The 21646-nt window shown below is 47.6% G+C and overlaps 1 protein-coding gene across 3 annotated transcripts in view; it reads left to right on the top strand.

Moving 5' to 3' along the window:
• Positions 1–21646, top strand: part of LOC143145799 (spondin-1) — a 175156-nt gene that overhangs the window by 18990 nt on the left and 134520 nt on the right. For all 3 annotated transcript variants that reach the window (XM_076309533.1, XM_076309532.1, XM_076309531.1), the window contains one exon: positions 6575–6809. In XM_076309533.1, coding sequence (XP_076165648.1) covers positions 6575–6809 — 235 coding nt within the window. The remainder of the gene's footprint in view (positions 1–6574; positions 6810–21646) is intronic.

The following is a 21646-nucleotide window of genomic DNA, read 5'->3' as shown; positions in this document are numbered from 1 at the left end:
AAACGTATTGAAACGCTTCTTTCTACGGAGTTATCTTCGTACTCTGGTCCCGTCGTTTTCCCAAACCGTGTGGACGAGGAACCTCGAATCGATGGGAACTGTATCGGGGAAGTTTCGTTTTTTAGGAACGGGGAAACTTTTCTGGGGCTTGGCAAGATGTTCTCAACCTTTTCCTCGACGAGTCTACGGAAATAAACCGAACTGGACAAATTTCCCTCAAGATCATCGATGTTTCGATAGTTTAGAGATTGTAGACTGGCCGGTATTGTTCGATAGACGAGTGGGTCGTAACGGTGTTCTCTGCACCCTAGTTTCGATCGTTATCAGGGAACTTTGATCGTCGAGAGAGTTGCGAGAGACTCGCATCGAGTGCGAGTTCTCCTCGATAGTATCCATCGCTCTTTCGACTCGGTTTCGACTCGGAAAGATTCTATCGTACTCGTGCCTCTCATCGAATTCGAATCGTTCGTGACAGAACGAGAAAGATGGTTACTCTCTGGTCATTTTCACCTCTGAAATTTAACACGGTTTCGTCAGTGACAGGACCACGTTTCGCCACGAGAGATTTCACGGATTTCGGTTTTTTCCACAGTCGCGTTTCGTCGTCCTTCGAGGAGGAACGTGAATCATTTTTGACGAAGTCGCGAAAGCTTGCGGGTGGAAAGCTCGGTGAAATACTGTCCCGGGGAACGCATACGAATACACACGTTTCGTCGATCGTTTTATGGTCGACAGAATGGTGCCAGAATTTTTCGTTTTATTCCAGTCTCTCTCGGAAGTCCACGAGCATGTAGTGCCGCGTGGAGCCCGGGGAACAGAACTACCGTTTAAATTCATGTAAAATCTCCGGGAGACCAAGCGAGAGAGAGGAGAGGAAGCGGTAGAGAGAGAGAGAGAGAGGGGGGGGGGAGGGAAAGCTGACTCGTTGGTTTTCATTATTTACGTGCCAACAAGTAATCGCGTTCACGACAACTTGTTGCTTACTAGAAAATTGTGAAGTTCGCGGTCGCGGGACCCGGAAGAATTCCGTCCGCCGGATAATTGCGCGACATATAGCGTGCACGCGAGCTTTCTCGTTCGGTCGGTCGATTAACCTTCGACCGTTTAGCTTTCGATCGTTGGAACGAATACGATTTCCCATGGATCCAACCTAGACGCTCGATCGAGGAAATAGCGCCCGATATCGTTTCACCGGGCTCGAGAAAATGATTTTCGACGACAAAAACAGCCGAACGGTTACAATTTTGTCAAAAAGGCGCGACCGGACCTCGAAAAGCTCCGACTATTAATAGACAAAGAGATCAATTTTCTCTAGCGAAGTGCCTCCGTGGAAACGGACAATTCGAAGGTGTTCTTCCGGAGGTATTGTATTTTTCGGAGGTTCTTTCGTTCTTCGTGAGCGTATTTAGGGCAGAAATTAGGTCAACGACGTCGAGAGACAAACGATCCGACGCGTAAGCTTAATCCGCCTCGAGCGGTATTACGCGTTCGCGAGATTCTCTGGAGGGTGGGGATAATGAAACGCAATGAAACGTGTATATACAAGTATATACGTACACGTGTAGGAAAAAAATGAGCGGAAAGGGGAGGTAGAGAGTAGTTTTCAGTTAGGTGGCTCGCTGGCACGAGTTCGTAGCCGTGGAAACCTCTCCGGGCCGGTGACAGTAAACGAGATACGACTTTACGGGGGGAATAACGTCTCCTGTCTTCGTCTATTTTCGCGCGAAAATGTTTCCTCGTCTACGAATAACGTAGACGCGTTCGCGGAGTCAAGACGGAAAACGCAACTACGGTTTTACGGAACCCGAGAGCCACTTTTCTAGAGAGATTTATCTTTTGGACGATTGGATTGACTTTTTCCCTTCTTTAACGGGAGGATTTCGTTCGCGCGGAATTGTCGTTGCTTACTGTGGCGTTGAAACTAAGAAATAAATAATATTTGCGAACTCTTGCGAGCCTCGTAACTAAAGAAAGACACCCTGTATACTGGCACAATTTTCCTCGGCGGAATGCTTGCCGGTCGAAATTTTCTAATTAACGTAAATTTGGAATGCAAATTTTCTCGCAGCGGCAAAAATGACCTCCCGACGAGAGCCATGTATTTAACCGGGATATAATTATTCCGCGAAACGCAACCGTGCAACTCCACCGATGGAATCGCGCTTTTTCTCGGGACGAAAGTATGCATCTTCCATGCGTTAAATCGATGGGGCTCTTTGTTCCGTGGGAAGGTCGTAAGATAAGCTAATGCATCGGGCCGTTAAAAGAAGCGCATCTGCCCGGTGCACTCGTATCCACTGCACTCTGGGAGGAAGTAGAGTTCGTTAAAGGGTTCAACTTTTTCGCCCGTGAATTTTCATGGTCGTTTGGAGAAAAAGCGCAAACTCGTGCCAGTTTCTCGAATTACCGTGTATATACCCGTACCTTTGGGAATCCATATCACGAGAGATGGAGAAAAAGTATTCCCGTTTGAAATAATTACGATCTCTGTTGAATTTATTTTCCATCGCTGGAAGTGTATTGCGGATATCCGGTTCGATTTGCCTTCGATCGCGATATCGGTGTATTTTTTCCCCCGAGTCCCGGAAAGGTACATTTAATTTCCATCTCTCTGGAAGTTTCATTACCGTTTTCGTTTCCCCGTTAATCCGGTAATTAGCGTTCGAGGAATATTTTCGATAAGAGGCAAATCTGTTTGAAATTCAATAATCGGGAGGGAGGGTTTTTCTACTCGTCGATGCGAGAACATTCGAGCTTTTTCGCGATATCACGTTGATCGTAAAAATCGCCCGTTTCGAGGGACAACCTTGGCGTCGAAGACCGCAAGTTTTATTTTACTTCCTTGACGGGAAAGTAATTACGGAGTTTCCTCTGATTTGGCAACCCCCGGCCGGGAAAACGTGGAACTTTCGGAATGCACGCGGTTCGTTAACGAGTTGTGTTAATACACCGAGCGCCCGGTTGCTCGGTGTATTTGTACTTGTGAAGCGGATTAACACGCCGAGCCAACTCGTTCCGAAGTACGGTTGCTCGTCGACCACCGGCTGATAAAAAGATTTCGCGGTTTTTAACGCGTCGACTCGCACGCCCGACTTCCGGAAATAGTTTCGCTGCGACTTTCGATTTAGATTTACTTACAATCGGTAAACGAGATAAACCCTTCCGTGTGCGAGACAAGCTACAAACGTATCGAATATCTCGACAAGTTCTACGGGGAATCTCGGGTTCGATCTTCGATCGAGAATCTTGAAAAGAAATTTTTATCGAAAAAAGAAGAAGAAGAAACGGAACAGAGAATTTCCATTTTACCATCGAGGAAGGACGAATGAGAATTCTATGGGTCGAATTCTAGAATTTCAGTATCGAGTTTCCATTTTCGAGTGTATTTAATCAAAGTTTGATTAGGGTGCTCGAGGAACGCGTGGTAACGCGCGAGATTGGAAAAGTTTCGGGAAAGCAGGGCAAACATGGCGTATATGCATTTTTCAATTAATTAAACACCGAAACTCTATATCATCGGCAAATTGCTCGCTGTTGATCCAGCGCTCCATTTCGCTCGAATAATGATCGTTGTAAATACAAAATAGTATTTACGAGTCCCCCCCGTACCCTCTCCCAGGGCTTCCAATGTTTATACGCGTGGAAAAATTGTTCGTTGCGGTTCTGTTCTATCAGAAGGGAAACCTATTCCATTTTTCTTATCCAATTAATCGTCGTGCGTTTCGTCGTAACGAATACTTATTCGAAAGAGTATTCTATCGACTCTGGAAGCTCTCTGGTCGTTTTGGTTGTACTGGAACCAAGTGGCAAATATAAAATTTGAATCCATTTTGTGCATTTTGAGCGTTGCAGTTTGTCTTTGATCGGAAAGTGTCGGCGCGATTCTAATTCCACGTGAAAATTCTTCGAACGTAGCTAATATCTTACAATTCGATATTCGTAAACAGTTGGCGCAACGATTGGGCAAAAATCGTTCCTCCCCACCGAAAGAAGTTGTTTCGCGAAATATTCGGTGGTTTTGATCCGCGCAACGCTTGATTCGCCGCGGTTCGTCGACGAATGAAAATACGCGGAGTCGTTTTCGCCGCAAACGACGCTTCCGCGCGGTGCTTTTTATCGAATTTCAGCCAGCAAACGCGAGCGTATTCAAACAACGCACCTTTTGTGCTCGAAAGTTGTGCAAAAACTTTCTCACAGGGGAGGGAGAGAGACCATCGCACCACCCTCGAATCCTTTTACAAAAGCTCTCTCGCTCTTTGTTTCCGTTTTTCTTGCGGTTCCCGCAGTTGCCGCTGAAAACGCGCGGGCTTCTATTCAAAGACCGTGGGCTTTGCGCAGTCGTCCTTGTGGAACCCTTTCCAAAGCCGTTCAAATTAATTTTCTCCCTTTTGTAATTTATCTATCGCCTGCGTCCCGTTGCAGCAGCGATCGGGAATTTTTACACACTTGCGGAGTCGAGAATGTCGAAACAACGGGTGTCGAAGACTCTATCGAAGTTTGACAAATTCGTAGATCGAACGAGAATAATCAACGCGCTCGTCTTTCAATCGTAACACTCGACCCCGAAAGCTGTCAAAGACAGCGTCGCCGGGTGCAACACGGGTGGAATTTCAAGATACGAGGATTGACATTGAAACGATTAATGGAAAATGGAGGAATTTTCATGGTCAAACGTAATAGGGATGGGCGCGGCGCGGTGGAAAATCGCGCGGCGAACGACACCGCCGTGAAATTTCGACGAGTGGCGGCAGCGCCGACCGATCGGAAGCGATTCGAATGCGATTTGAATTTTGAGTACACTTGCGAATCTGCATATGTAAACAGAGCGCGCCGGTGCATGCAGAGCCTGATACGATCGCACCGTAGCTACCCTGTATGCGCGCAATCGTCCCACCTGTACAACGTGTCCCATTCAACGACAGAGATGCTTCGAAATCTTTATTATCGAGGCGCGGTACAATATTCGGGAAAAAACCCGGTTCTGTAAAAACGACAAAGCAATTTCTGCTTTTATCCGATTCGGTGATTCGACTGTTCGTTCGCGAGAAGAAAGCAAACGAGCGCTTCTGTTCCTAGTCTCGTTTACTAGATCCCCCATCGTCGAACCGTCGCTGCTTTCACCGTTCTGAGCCGATAGGGACGCAGGATTTGTTTTTATCGAATAAACGACAAATGATAGATATCGGTGAAACGCCCCGTTAAAAAAACGTCAATTATATCGAACGCTTTAACGAGATCGCGAGTCGTTGGGACAAATTGCAATTACAACGAAGCCGCTCCTTTATGTTTCATAAACAGGGAAACATACAAAGGAGGACTTAATTCCTCACTCGCGAAACCGTGTCTAATTACAGTCGAATTAAATTTTCAAATTACGGAACAATGTAATTACAGCTACCGCTCGGAGCTGTGCGGTGTAGCTATGCCTTTATGGCGTCGTCCGGTGCACGCGATGAAACTTGTATCGGAACGAAGCGAAGATGGAAATTTACGCGTATCGATCGTGTTTCGAAAACGAACGATTTCCAATCGTATCCTCGAGACGTTGACGCAAAGTGAGTAAAGTAAATACTATATGTTTCGAATGGAATACGCGCGAAATTTGGTCTACATTTGTTTTTGAATCGCGAGCGTTAATTCGAGCGGTTCGTTGCGCAAATTTTGATTTACGACCAGTCTTTCGAAAGCCAGAGCAAGCGAAACACTCTATAAATCGTAGGCTCGGTCGGCGAGTTCGGCTCGGTCCGTTCGGTTCGGCTGCGCACGAACGCGATTTCGATTCGTATTCAAGCCGCTCGATTGATCGAGCCTCCGATCGAAAGATTACCGGGCTTTAAAAACGCCGTGAAATTTATGCGGCTCATCGGAGCCTGTGCACGTGCAAACGCGTACCTGTACGTGCACGCGTTTCACGGCGGATCGATCAGCGGCCGCGTCTTCGTATTCTAAAAACGTTGTTGCGCGTTTGTTCGCTCTGGCACGGGAAACAGAGGAGAGCGGGAGGAAGAACGATGGCCAATGGATCGACTTCCGAAGCCAAACCCGATTTGCTCCCGCTGTCCCATCGGAGGAGACGAACGACCATGTGTGAAAAAATACGCTCCTTTCGACTTCCCAGTGATCGCGAGCTTTATGAAAATGCACCCGCGATCGAACGCGCCGAAACAAATGCAGGCGTTCGCGCGTGAAAATGACCCTCGACGCGGAGACATTTATTCCAGGGATCTCGATATGGGAACTATCTCGCGGAGATAGACACTGATTGCGTCCGATATCTTTTCCCGAAAGGAGATTCGTAGTTGTAACAATCTTCTCCAAGATGGTCCTCGCGAGAAAAATCTCACAGACGGCTAGTAATGTAGGATTTGTACCCACGTGTTCTTCCCTTGATGAATCGTAGCCCCCACTGTACCGTAGGTGTACGCAAACAGACGTCCCGGAGAAGGGTGTATTAATAGCGTTTCCCTTCCCGATATAATCCAGACCCGAGGCAAACTTTGAAACAATTTTTCGGAGCAGCCCTCGGGGTAACGTTTCGTCGCATTAACTCGATGCCTCGTTAATGAACTTTCAGATGTTTCGCGGGACGTGGCTGCGGTGGTCGACGCTGCTGTTGACGCTGCTAGGGACGCGGCTGGTGTTCGTGGTCGCCCAATGCGGATCGTTCACTCAGGACCGGCAGGAAAAAGAGGACAAACAGGATAAGCTGGCGGTGTATAAAGTCACTTTAAGGACTTACTGGTCGAGGGCGCGATTTCCACGGCATTATCCGGAATGGAAGCCGCCGGCGCAGTTTGGCAAGCTGATCGGTAAGTCTACGAACGAATTTTTTTTCAACCTCTCAGCTTCGGCTCTCCGTAGCCAACTGTGAGCCTTTGCGAAGGGATATTCGTCGCGCTCGATCTCGCGCTGTCGTCTCCCGACGATAATTAGCAAACGATGGAAAGGCACACAAGGATCGGGAAGTTTTATCCAGATTTTGGATAGAAAGCAAGTTCGTGGAATTGTTGGAGGATTTCTCGCCGAAATTCCAAGCCAGCGCGCGGTTTCGATAATCAGCGAGCGCTTATTTCCGAGCCACGGGCGCACTTCGAGCAACGTCAGCTTACCGGAACACACCGTTCCCTAGGTTTGTTCTCTTCGACCTCCTTTCCTAGAAACGGGAGACGATAATTCGGAGAGTAGTTGGGAACTGTACATCGGTGGTACAATGCGTTCGCTATAGAGCTGTTGCAGAAAACCGTGCCGTAGGGAATTAAATCGCTAGCTAAGATATCCGGAGATTTCAATTTTATGCGCAGCGTGTATCGATATTAGGTATTTTTTGCGTTTGCCCTCGGGCGATAGGTACGCTCCTACTTATTCGTGAAAGAAAACCAAGTTACAGGAGGAATGGTAAAACTTTTTTCACACTTATAAAAGTATCGTGTCTCACGAGGGTTACTTGCACCCTCCAGCATGGCTCGCTTTTCGATACGAATTTTACACCTGAGAATAAAATTTTAAAACGAAAATTCCAAACTTTACGATTCCACGAAGACACTTTGTGGATCGCAAAACTGATTAGACGTTCTCCGGGGGCAAATCGCGGGTTACGGAGGAATTTTCCGATCGGGTTCTTACGATCGTTTTTCCTTGGTCGTATTTGCGCTCGGTAGACTCGGCTCGGTCCATAAACAAGGGGAATATTTCAGATGGTAATGACGGCGCAGGGGGGTACAGGTGTCGCGGGTTCCCGGCGGTCTATAAATTTCCCTCGCGCCTCGTAACTCTCCGCGGTTCTCTGGCTTTCGATTCGTGCTTGCGGTGGTGGAGCATCGTCGATGGCGCGAGTCGAAAGTCGAATAAATCCGAGCCCCGTGGGGGGTGGGATTTGGTTTCCCGTGGAGCGCGTTCCTGGCCACCCGGAAACGTCAAATTCGAATTAGGAAGGCACGCGCTCGCTCGAAATTCAATTCCGGTTTAAAGACCGTCCTCGCATTCCACGGACTCCCGGGGAAAATCGAGTGGAGGCTGATGGCCAAGTGGACCAGGAGGGTGTCGCCAGACGAAGAAAACGGAAAAGAGGGAAACGCGGACACGAATGCGGGGAATGCGAGTGCGCGGTATTTCCAGTGTCGACGACATTCTGTTTTACGTTACGCGGAGAGGGAGAATTCCTGAATCGTTAGCGACCTCGCGCGATCTTGCGACGATTACCTTCGAAGGGATTCCTTCGTTGCGGGAAAAGCTAATTCGTCGAATTTCCACCACGGTTGTCTTCGAACCGAGTGTTCAACTTGACGCGTTCCCGCGTTGCCTGCCGACCCCTCGAATAGGCGAGTCGGACGACGAACGTCCGAATCTACTAATTCTCCTTGTCGCTGCCAGTTGGCCAGAACGCTCCTCTCTGCCCGTGTGCCTATACGCGTACGTCTATAATTCATTGTCCAAATTCGGTAATTATATATCCCCAAATACATTGGTTATTTTCTTCCACACCGAGCAATAATTGTAGCTTTATTCTTTGCACGCCCTCGGCCTGTCCCTCGAGTGTCCGACGACGAACGTCCGGATCTACTGCGCGTCTGATTCCATTTACTCGTGGAAGCCGGACCGAACGGTCTCGAAATCGATCTCTTTTTCTTCGTTCAGCTTACACGAATACGTTACGTGTACACGTCCGTACGGGGGTTTACGTTCGAGTATATTATTCTTTGCACGCTTTGGACGAATTTGACGAATAATTGAAGGTAAACTGAGAATAGTACCGATACTTCCGCAAGTACCGAATAACTCGCGTGGAAATCCTTGGATCGCAGAGGAAAGAGAAGCCGAAAAGGGATCCTTTCGAAAGAAACAAAATAGGGATTGGCAAAGAACGTGGCTGGCGGTAAACATTGCGAATCGAAACCAAAGCGAGCGGAGCGTAGCTACGGAACGTAATCGAAAATCCTTCACGGCGATTCGTCGTGCGAGCAAAAGCCCCCTTCGCAGTCTAGGGTACGGTGTCCCCTTTCCTCTTCCCTCTGCATTCCGTAGAATCTCCACGGGGAAGCATCTCCAGGATATATCCCGCGTATAAAGACGAAAGGGCACGTTCGATCGTTAAAGGTCGACTAATGGAACGGAATTCGCATCCGGATCGTCGATTCCGTCTCTCGCCCTTCGTTTTAGTTTTTCTCTGACCGTTATTTTTCCGCGGTTCTCGAGAGAAATCGTAAAATCGGCGTCGGCGATTATTTTCCTCGTGGCTCGCCGGACTTGATTCGGTTCTTTTCGGGTCGCAAGCCCGATCGACGGGCTCCCTGGTCTACCGTACGATGATCTAGCTACGCTATTGCGAACTAACGCGATAGCGATCGCGCAATTTAAAATAGGAAAGAAAAATTGTCGACGATGGAAAGTTGTCGAAGAATTGGAAATGGAAAATTCCAGGGAGCTTGGTGTCTCGAGTGTTTCTACGGCGCGGTTGCAGTTTGACGATACTTTAAAGACGAATTTAACCGTTTTCCAAGGTTCTTTCATCGGTCGTCGGCTCCCCTCTCTCTATTTCCTTCGTCGTCTCGATTTCTTCCTGTTCGGGCGGCATCCGACGTTCGACCCCTTCGGGTTTTTTTTTCCACCGCAGAGCGTTCGCGGCTGTTTCTAACGCCATCGGGAGATCGAAGCGGAAATATCGACGGTCACGTAGACTATTTCCGCGCTTCCCTCGATATTGTCCCGGGGAAGATAGGGGCCTCCGCGTTACCGAGATTTCGCGTTCGTTGCTGTTTCGGGGAATTTGGGCGGATGGTGCCAAAAATACGGGACCGCGAACTCACGCACGGGAATTAATAAAACATTGTTCGCCCGCGGGTAGCAGCCGTTCATTTTGGTCGAAGATCGATACTCTCGTATTCCGTGGGCGAATGTTTAATCCGCATCCGCGACGACACCTTCGCCGCCTTCCCCTAGTTTCGAGAGCGAGGCAGAAAAGCAATCGTCGAGATAGCACCAAGTATTCTTCGAACCACGGAGACCGGAGTTTCCTCCAAGATTTGTTTCGTCTGTCACAGAACGGGCCAAAAATTGTTCTCATATTTTTAAACAACATCCGAAAGGGACAAAATACCGCCAAAGTGTGGAATTTTTCGTCAATCGGTCCAGAGTTTCGAATTTATTAGAACGGATGGTTGCTCTTCGAGAAGTTTGATAAATTTTCCACGTACCGTTTTCTTAAACGTATCGGAGCTTTCGACTCGTCTCCTCCTCGAGTTTCGATATTTCCTGCGCGTAATCCCCGAGTGAATTTTCATCGGCTTATTTTTATCCTCGCAACTTCCGTGCGTAAGATCCAACTGTTGACCGCGACGGAAGAACCGTGGAAGACGAAAACGAGGGTCTCTCGAATTTTTCGATACCGAAATAACCTCTTTTCGTTTCGTTAGGCGAACGAAACGTTTCCGAAATTATAAAGTCAAATCCCGAAATTTATAGGCCACCCTCGTATAAATTCTATAAATTCCAAGATTTATAGACGGTCGTGGAACGTCGGTGGCCACGGGTTCTCGGCGAGAACGCAGGTAGAAGTTTTCCAGAGCGGGAGAACGTGGCGAAAACTGGGTTTATCGCATATTCAGGCGAGCGAGCGTGCGTGGAGATCGGTGAAGTCTTCGGTTTTGCGCGAGAAACTAGACGCGAAGTACGTCGAAAGCGGACACGACGAAAGAGGAACCAGGACGGAGAGAGGGGAAGCGGCGTGGAGCGGTGTGGAGCGGCGTGGAGCGGCGCGGCGAGAAGAAACGCTTCGCACCGGAGAGTTTTCTCTTCTGCGGACGCTCCGAGGGCCGCTTCTAATTATTCTTCTCTCGAGACACCCGCAGCGCGCACGGTGTTCTCGTTATTTTTTTTTTTTTTTTATTTATAGCCGTAGAGCGACGGTTTGGAGCAGCGAGAAGCGGAAGGACAGAGACGAGGAGACGGAGAAGAGTCGTGCACGGCCGAGCGTGGGGAAAGAGAGACGGGACGAAGGGAGGAGACGCGGAACGAGAGAGAGAGATAGGCTCGGGGTGTGCCCGAGAGCGAACGGGCCGTAGGTAAAGAGGAGAGGTATTTTTAGCTTGAACCGAGAGAGTCGAGCTTCTCGTTTTGCTCCCGTTTCTCTCTCCTTTCTCGTATACACCAGCTGCGCTCGAATCGACGCTGAAAAGCAACAGAATCGGGGGAAAAAATAATGTTCTTTACGCTGATCCGTCCCCTCGTCTCGCGCGAATCTTACCATCGCGAATTCGAAATAATTCGGAGCTGCGTTTATTATCCTTTTCGATCGATTGGCCCCGAAAACCACGAATAAGCTGCGCAGAGTGATCGATAAACGCTTCTCCATGCTCCAGGGGAGCGAATCGACGGAGTTAAATAAGCAACAAACGTTTCGCGAACGCGTGTCCCGTGTTCCTTACTTTTCGATTTATGGAGGTTTCGAGAAAATCTCCGGGGCGACACTTTATAAATCGAGAAGCAAATATAGGACGTATCCAAAGACAACGCTTTTTATCTATTTTAGCGAGTAGATTGATCCCCTAAAGTATGGCCATGCATCTACGAACCATCGTGTAGAATCGCGGTCCGCACGGTCCGATCAGGGTCCGTCCGATTCTACTGATCCGCGTATTTTCCGAGCGCGGTAAGTAGATGCGGCCGGTCACCGTCTGGCCTCGAACCCTCGAAGAGCGTGTCGCCAAAGAACCGGAAGCACTAAACGCGCGACAACTGGCGTGGGTGGACGAAGCAATATTTAGTCCACGAAATTCCAGATCTCTTTTCCTGTTCGCTTAACCGTGGATCGTTCGAAGTTTACTCGGAAATGTATTTTCGAGTGAAACGGTAGCGAAATTAATCATGGCCCCTACTCGATCTCCTTTACGAAATATACTCGAAGGGAGAATTCGTGAACACGCAGGTTAGGAGCTTTTATCGCGGAGAGAGTCGCCCGGTCAGAGTTCTCGCGAGAGACTCATATCGAATAGGAATTCTCACGAGTAACGTGGTTTTAATCCCTATGATCCCATTGATCCGCGAGATTACCAACTAAAAATATCCTTCTAGTATCCAGCACCGAGAGTTTCGAAATAGGGATGTTTATTCTCGGGTGATTTTTGCTCGGAGTTTAACACGATCCCAGCGGGTATACCAAGGCGCGTCTCCGGACCGCGAATTTCCCGCGGACGACGTAAAATTTTCCGAGCTCGAGTCCCGTGGTGCAGAAATGAAAAGGGACATCCTCGTGTCTCGACATATTATTCTTCGTTTCTTCGTTTCTCTCCGGTCCTTGCGTATACTTATTCCGAGGCGGTTTCCCGTGCGTAGCGCTCGTGGATAAAAAGTCGCGGGTTTCGTTGCTCTTTCGACCCCATCCGACCGTGGATGCGTTTATTGAGCTTCGTGGTTAATTAAAGCGAGACGTTGAAGGTCCTCGGAATTGAAATTCCAGGTAACATGAATAGCAGCCGGAAAATATGAACCGCGTTCCTCGCGCGTCGGCTTGTTTCAAAGCGTTTCGTCTTCGCGGAGCGTCTTGCTGTTTCGTAATTACGCCGCTACTCGTCCTACGCTTCTTCTTGTCTCCTGCTTCTCGGTTAACGAGCCCCGATGACTTCTTTAATCGACTAATCGGACGACCATCGTTAAATTACCTAGAACACCGAGACGAAATCGAGCACAACGTTACAACGCTCCGAACGTTGGAAAACTTTCCGTTCCGCGTTCGGATCGAAGATTTCTTTTTTTTTCAATAAATGAATCAAGAGAGTTTTCGTTTTACGCGCAACGCGGTTGTCGATGATCTTTTCTTACGGTCGATGCGATCTTAAAATATACGACGGGATAAAAAAAAAGAGAACTCGAATCGAACCTTGACTCGATTCTCGAAATCGTCTCGAGAACGAAGCGCCGCGAGAAACTTCTCGTCTCGGTGTTTTTTTCTGCCAATTCGTTGGAGCGGAATCATCTCGCTCTCGACGGATTTTAAATTGTCGTGGAATGTAGTATAGCGAACAGTCGGAGCAAAACGTTCAATATTTTTAGCCGACAATAAGGGTCCCATCTGGTTTCTTCCATCCGTCATTACGAGTCTCCGGTGAACGTCAGCCGCATTAAGCCCCACTTTTCTTGCGATCGGCTCGCTTTGCGCGCGATTCATCTTTCCAGAGCATCTCGATTCTCGTCATTTGCGTCGCGCTCGATTTTCCGATCGCGATGTGCCACTTGTTCCCGTCGCGCTCAAGAATAAAACGGGGAACAATCTTGCGTTTATTTAAAGAGCATCGAGCTGCGAAAACGACCGCTCGAAACGATCCAAGTATTAATGTATCGAATCGCTCGGTGCGAGTTTTACCTCGACTGTAAGGTCATTAGCGACGGGGTTATCTAGGTACACTCTATTTAAAAGGACAAGTTTATTTCCAAAAAAATTTTTATCGCGTTCTTTTAATCGCCCTCCAGATTCTTTTCCATTCTTCTCTTACGGTCGCTTTCGCGAAGACCGTTGCGTGGTATCGAAATTGAAATTTTTTTTTACGCTAGAAACGATTTAAACCGGAGCATCGTGTTCCCGCTATTTTTCCAGTCTTCGTGGATCGATTGAATTTATTACCAGTTCGAAAAGGGCACGAGAAAAAAGAAATACGTCGGTGCGTTTCTGTTTGGAGAAAAAATAACGGCTTCAAAAATAGATATTCAACATTTCTGCGCGGTTGTCAAGCATCGGAAAAGTCTGTTCGCGTTGATCGCGTATCGTCTAAATTTTCCTGCTCTTCAATTTACCTTGTTCGTTTTTTTTTTTTTGTAACGACAGCACGAGCACACGTCGTCGTTCGAAAGTTTGCGTATCGTCGAAACCATTCCTGTGTCCGAACTTTCGTTACATTCTGTTTTGCGCAGCGCGATTAAACGTACGTAAAAAGTCAAAGCTGTCGAACCTTTGAGGTGCACAGAATTTCCCTAACGTTGGAAATTCGCGAATTTTTCCACCGGACGAACGAAACAACGCGAGAGGAGCGGTCAGTTTTTCAAACTTTTCCATTACGATTCAGCGTGTCCAGCATTAATTCCAACTATTACCGATAATATTTCATTTTTTCGTAGTCTTCGTCCGTTGTATTCGGTGTCGAGCAGGTTGGTCCGATAATAATACAATTGCAATCCATTGAATTCTATACTCCAGTTGGAAATCTCGAGCGATCCTCGCTACTTTGTATCGTCGTTCTTTAAATGTTATAACACCGCAGTTTGAACGCGTATCGATGCCAACGAAGTTGGCGTAACAGCGTTGACACGTACAACGGTTCCCTACTGAATTTCAGTAGCTTACTTCGGGTTTCGATTACCCAAACGCGAGCCAAGTTTTATACAATGGCGCGTGCGTGCTCCGCGTATTTTGAAACTCGAACGTTCTGGAAACCGGAGACCCCGGTAGGCAAATATTTTACACCGTATTTAAAATTTATTTTTACGCGAAGAACCACTCACCGGGGTGTGCAGTTCTTATCGAACAACCCTGCGAATTTATCATCCAGCTTCGCTTATGCAAATATTCCTCGAATCCTCTTCTGTTATTTTCTTATATACTTCGATTACGTAGGATCTTGTACCGTTTCTACATTCTTCTTTACGCGGAGAATCATTTATTTGCCAGCTCGAAGACGATCAACGTCTAATTGATACCTACTCGGATCCATCCGCGCCGGTTTACTCCGAAATTAGCGCCATTTCCCGAGCGTCATCCTCGCGAAACGAAACAGAGGGCCTCGGTATTCCAAATATGGAGTTCTCTCCCGTCCTGTCATTATCGCGAGCACGCGCAGGGACAAGCCGCAAACGGTGAGCGTGAAGAGGGTGTGCAGGGAATAGCGAGAGCAGAAAGGGAAAGGCAGACAAATAAATAGAGAGACGAACACAGGGGGTTTGGGGTAGGGGTGGAGAATACGACGGAAAGCTTTCTGTAGCAGATGTACTGCTCGCGTCTGAAAATCCATCCTCCCGTGGGGCTTTTGTTGATTTAATAAACGCGAGCCCTCAAGCTTACCGCTTCGACTACGCATTGTCGTGCTCGACTCGTTTCATCCCTTTCTCTCCTTTCACCCCCTCCATTCTTGTTTACCCTCTTTCTTTATACGCGCGTCTCGCTTTCCTTTTCGGTCCAATTTATTTACTCGGTTTCGCCCTTTCGTTCTTATTGGTTTTTTGTCGTCGTCTTTGTTCGCGCGGGGTTTGTCCCGCGCTCTCGCGAGAGTTTCCTTCTCTTTCGGCTCGTCTTTTTTTCGAGGGTGCACGCACCGATTCCGTGCGCGTTTAATTCTCCATATTGGACTTTACTTACCCAATTGACCGCCCGGTTCTTTTTATCGGAAATAATAGTCCTCGAGCGAGAAAAGCTTGCAGAATAGTCCGATATCTTTCGTCCGATTCGTCGAAAGGGTAGTTTACGAGGAAACCGTAGGGAAAAGATCTTTCGTAGGAAGAATGCTTTTCCATCTTTCGGAAAGAAATCTCGAAGAAACATCGGTCGAATCGTTTCTTCCAATAGTCCGCGAATACGAGGGTGGATGGAAGATAATTTCCACTTGCTTCTTCGGAGCCTAGAATCGGAGATGAGAGCTCGAGGAAAGTCATCGCACCGTGATATTGTTTTTATCGGTCTATCGTTGTTCTCGGCCGTAATCGAGAAACGTGCAGCGGACTATGACGAAATTGCACGAGAACGAGGAAATTACGCGGCAGGTAAGACGATTCCACCGTTAATTAATAATCACAGGGCAGAGTTCCATTTTATAGATACAGGAAACACCCTCCGTCCACCCGATAGTTGATCGTAATTCGATGTACTGCACTCGTAATTCACCAACTTGGTTATTTCGAACCGTGTCGATGCGATTTCGCGATCGTCGGCCGAACCGGATAGGTTTCTTCGGTATTTTGCGCGAAAATGTGCACCTGGTTCGCGAATTTCCGTGTGCTCGGTTTCAAAGGTTCAAAGGTAGGCAAGCAACCGGTGTCAAGCGCGCTAATTTCCTGTGAAATTATTCAAATACCTTTCTCCGGTCGACCATTTGCCGGTTCTCTCGTTCCACTTGGCGCATCGAGTCCCCAGCCCGTTTTGCATTATGAGCTTCGTATTAAAGTTTTCCTCCTCCTCGTTCTCGGATCAAACGGGACGATTCAAAGTGTCGCCACCGCGCAAAGTGACGGAGAACCGTCGCGCTCCGTTTATATATTTCTTTTAATCTCTTTCTGGTCGTTTGCAAAGTTTCGACGATTTAAAGGCGCGATGACGATTTTTTCACCAATGGACTTTTCGTACCTCGCTTCGACTGCCATTGGTTCGATTCGCTCGTATCGACGGGTCGCTGTTAAAAATGTTCCCTCTGTTTTTCCGGTTCTCTACGCGGTACACAAGCGGAAAGTAATTTGCGAGAGAGGAATAAAAATTACGTTTCAATGTTCCGCGTGACGTTGCCAATTATTGCAATTTGCCCCGACATTTCGCGCGGCAATCTCTGCAAATTGGAAAGCCATTTATCGAACGACACAGCGCGCTGCGCGAACCGTGTACGGTCAAAGTTGGAGTAAAATAGTATCGGAAGCGTTTATATGTTCGCGCGCGATAGCTCTAGCGTACGTATGTACAAGTAGCTCGAAAAGAGATCGCGAGTGGCCCGGTTCGAATCCTTGACAGAGCTCTCGGCTAAATTTTTCATAGATTTTAATCAACGGATCGACGTTAAACACCGCGCCCGTGCAACACCGTTCCACGCGCGTTCAATCCAAGTTGTAGAAAAGTTCTCCTCTTGTAAAGGGCGTGTCCTTCGAAAAAGGGCATGTACCGAGGTAATTTCCTAACGGAGAAATTTCATTCGAAAGTGCACCTTCTAAAAACACATGCACGGCCTCGTTCGAGTTGTAAACCGAGGCTGCAAAAAGGTAAACACGGTTCGCGTACACGGTACGTGTGCGGTTCTGGAAAAAGATGGCGAAACACCGTTCACTTACCGCGCGGGGGAGGATGGTGCAAGAAAAAGGAAACGCGGCGCAACTACAAAGGGCGTTGCAAGCCCTAGGAATCCTTGGACGGAAAAGGCGGGTCTCGAAAACGGCAAGAAAAACAGGGATTTTCCTTCGTTTCGCGCGCGGGATCACTCGTATCGGATTTCCTCTAATCTTTCGAGCTCCTTACCGGGTCGCTTTTTCGCTTCGGCGAAGACGGGTATCGTTAAAGCGTGTCGTAAAAAGACACGCTCGTGACACGCTTCTCTGGAAGCGGCAGGCTAGGTCGTGGCAACGATTCTTGTCGCGACCGCTAACAAGGACAGTAGCTCCGCTTCAGCTCGCAAGAAGCGTTTCCTCGCAAATTTACTTTACGAACAATCGATGCAACGTCGATTGAAATCCTCTTCGACACCTTTTAACGCATCTCGCGACACCGTCGCGTCCCTAAGCGCATTCGGTAGGTTTGTCCGTTCCACGGGAGTTTCGTGATTTTTCGAGCGTCGCTTAACGAGCTCCTGGAGTTTATTTAACCGAGGAAAGCTCCTAGACAGGGCGCTATTTTCTTTTCAAATTATCCTCGAGTTTCTTACCCCGCCACGCGACTTGAAACGCAAAGTCAAACAAAGAGTTTTAATTAGACTTCTTCCGAGGTAGTCGCGGCGACGTTTAAGGTAATTCTCGATCGAAATTTGTGCACGGATCTCGACGGGGGCTTTTACTCGGTAGTTAACACTTTTTGGGAGTTAACGTTCCTTGTACAGATCTCGAAGGGAGCTTTCACGGAGCGGTTAACATCCTTTGGGAGGTCTCGGCACGTTTCTGGCTGTTGGGCGATCAAAAGCCGTCAGGTTGGTAAACGGTTTACGAAGGTGTGGAAAAGTCCGGTACGAAGGTCGAAAATTCTACCCCTCGTTCTCGCCTCGGATTTATTAGATCCCACACGGTGAAGATTTCCGTATCGTCGAGGTTGGGCAGATGACAGCGCCGCGAGTAAGAAAATGTTCCGAAGCAGGTAGAACGCAAACATGGTTTGCGAAAACGAGTACTGTGTATACCAGTGAGAGGGTTCGCGAGAGTTCTCAAAATACGCTGACTTTTGCGGTTCCCAGGCGTGTTTCACGGTTGCCCGTTGCTTTCCTTCCCGATTTCATGAATAAATTGCGACGGTTTGGCCCGGAATGGCGGAGCCAGGCGCGAGCAAACAAACCGGTAACATCAGAAAACAATCTTTAGGCGGGTGGAGCGCGTTTCCTTGTTAACCAATAACGCCTCGCAAACCTAGAAACCGCGATACGGACTGAGGCGAGGGGGCAGACGGCCCGTCGAGGGTGGTTGAAAGTGGAATAGGAACGGGGGTAGGGGTTTCAGAGGACGGGGGTTAAATTATGCAAAGTGCCTCGATAACTCAACTTCCTTTCCTTCGACTCGAGGCCAGCGCAGTCTCCACTTAATATTTCTTTTAAAACTTGCGAAGCCAGTTCTCTCTCTCCCTCTTTCCCTTTTACTTCGGAGCCACTTTCACCGGTTGAACTGCAGGGTTGCTGCACCCTCGTTTGTTTCAAAAACTGGCCAGGGTACGGCGTCTCGAGACGGATTGCAGCGAGTAATAAGAAACGGAGGGAAGTGGAGAACGACTGCGACAAAAGGTGGGACAGACTTTAGGGGTACTTTCTTAGCGTCGTTCCAGCGGAGTTTAGACGGCATCGAATTAAACACAACGGGACTAAGCAGGCTAAAAATTGAAAAAAATTCAAGAACGCCTTTATCCCGTTCGGTTCGGCGATGGTCGGTATTTTTCGAGGGAACTTTTTTAAGTATCTTTTATCGTTACCCTAAAACGTTTCTTGAATTTTTCCGGAATCGTCGGGACAGTGTCCCGGTTCGACTTTAATTCGACTCGTTCTCCTTGATCTCGTATATTTCTTCCCGTGAGACGCGCAAAGCGGCGCGAAACGAGCGCGCGTTAACGCGAATTTTAAATCGCCTCGCATTATACGCGAAATAAAGTTTCCTACGCGACACGACGGAGACGTCCTGTCGCTTAAAGTTTTCCGTCACAGATAAAATCGCTCGTCGCGGTGGGCAACTTGGAGCTACAACTTCGCTGATTGTACCCCGAGGTTATTGGTCGTAAACCGTGATCTTAATTACCACAATCGCCGTAATCGATAATTTTCATCGATGCGCGACGTTCGCGTTGATCGTTCGATTCTTATCTTCCTCGATTTCATGGAACGTTGACACGTATCTGGGACACTCTCGCGTCTATAATTTTCCTGCTCACTCGTTGGATCTATCCGATTTTCATTTTTATCGGTTAATTGCGAATTTGTTTAGCGAACGTTAGACAAATTCTTTTGAACGAACGACCTCCGTCCCCCCGAAATTTTAGCGCAATGTTCACCGTGAAAGATTCGTCTTTCGCAATTTTCGGCTCAGTTATTTTTCGCAAAAGCCATAGAAAATGATCGAGAGTTTCCTATCGCGTGTAATCGACTTTTCGAAAGAGGAAAATCTCTTTGTAGAGACAGGGGGTCCGGGTTTCGGATCAGGGACAAGTTTTCGAAAGCATCGGGCACGTCGCTCGATAAAGTCTCCTTGCTCTCGGGATGGTGTCCCCTCTCTCTTTTTCTTCGGCTGGCGCGCGGGAGCAATTAAAAGTTTTATCGACGTACCCCGTCGTTTCGCTGGCAAGACGAATGCCATCCCCCTTGGTGCAGCAAGCGAGAAGATTGCCGGTTAATGTAGCGTTATAAAGCGGCCCGGTTTTCGCGGCTCGTGCGACAATTTCTCCAGCCTCGATCCTCCACCCTCGTCGTCCCTCTTCGATATTCGTCTTTTACGTTCTTCTATGTTTTACGTTTTCCCGCGAGATGTGTCCACAGCATCGCTTTTATCGAGAAACCAACAACGGACGGTCAAGTTTTCTACTTTCGTTCAAACTGGAGGTTAGACCTCAATTTGACGCTTTGCGTCCGAAACTTTGTTACGAGAAATTCTAATGGAACACCTCGAGAGAGTGTTCTGTACCAAAAGTAAAGGTGAATCGTGAAAATTTGAATATTCCGTTTATCGTAATATTTCATTGGCTCGGTTTTCATTTCTTCGTATACTTTTTTTTAACAAGATTTTAGAACGCCGACGGGACTCTCGATAAGTCCGGCATTGCGCGTTTAATTCGAAAATGTGTGGCACGGTTATTTTTCGCGAGACGACTTCTAGTCGAGGAACAGGGAGATGGTCGTTTAAGTAGATGGAAGGATAAAGCGCGCTTGAATGCGAAATACCCCGAAGAGGGATTAACCTGGTTCGGTCTGTTCTTTTAATGAGTCTTTGGAAGACGTGTAATACCCGCTCGACGTATCTCTTGATACATTTGCTTTTAAGAGGTCCGATAATACGGAGTCCAAACTTGGCTCGAGTCGGAGGGAAAGACTGTGCATCGAATAGGAATTAGAAGCACGTGCTCGTGATCCTCGACCACGTATCGCGCGAGACTCTTTCGTAGTAATCGCGCAGGGTGCGTGAATTTTCTAAAATTGGTCACCCCTTTGTATTTGACCTCTAGAAAATTCAAGTGAACAAACTGCTCCCAATTACGCAAACATTTTGCAAGATTGTATTTTTCTTTTAATTACCAAACGTATTCCAAAAGGCACAGTCGTACTTTTGATTAAATTAGAGATTCCTCAAATGTGCGAAATATTTTCCATGGACGGTAGAATCTTACCCTGCAAGATAGTAGTTTCTTTTTTTTTTTTTATCACGGAACGTATTTCAAGGGTCAAAGACGTGACCTCCTGATAAAGAATGTACGAAATTGTATTTTTTGTTTTATTATTAAATGGGACATCTCAGGGGCCAAATTGGTACCCGTGAAGAAATCAGAGATTCCCGAAACGTACGAAGTTTTCTCCACGGGCGGTAAAATCTCGAAAGATTGTAATTTTCCTTTATTATTAAACGCATCTCAAGAGCAATGCCCGAAGTGGTGGTCCTGAATAAACCAGAGATTCCTGAAACGTACAAAATATTTTCCACGGTCGGTAAAATCTCCATGAAAATATCGTTTGGGCCAAGTAGCGCGTTACATAAATTACAGCGCATCTGCTTCGGGTTCGCTTCACCGCGCGAAACGAAAGGACATCCGGCAAAGTCTTTTGGTCGAGGTCAGGTCAAGCAACGTTGCACGGGCCATTAGTCGATATCGTTTCGCGTCCTATTCCTTCCGAATAACTATGACCGTTCGAACGCGGAAACAAAGAGCGACGATATCGATGTTCCGGCGTTAATTGTCGCCTCGGTCGTCCTTCTTCGAGTAAACGGCCATTCTCGTTGAAACGAGTCCCATACTCCGCTCGAATACGAAATTCATCAACGCCTTCGAGAAATAGTACAACATTTGGAACCTGGATACCTGTCGATAAGTAACAACCTAGTTTATCGAAAAAATCAATGAACATTGGTCGAACTGTTCCACTAGAACGCAATGAAAAAGAGTGCAACGTGTACAACACTATCGTTACGATCGAGTGCGCGAGTTTTCTCCTCGCGGAGAACAATTTCCTCTCGAGTGTTTACGGGAGGGGTTGTGCAATTTTTTTTCGCATAATCGTCCCGATACGGACGCTCGAGCGTGGTT

This window comes from Ptiloglossa arizonensis, chromosome 4 (assembly GCF_051014685.1).
Source record: "Ptiloglossa arizonensis isolate GNS036 chromosome 4, iyPtiAriz1_principal, whole genome shotgun sequence".
NCBI classification, from domain to species: domain Eukaryota; kingdom Metazoa; phylum Arthropoda; class Insecta; order Hymenoptera; family Colletidae; genus Ptiloglossa; species Ptiloglossa arizonensis.
This window is presented reverse-complemented; position numbering and strand designations above follow the sequence as displayed.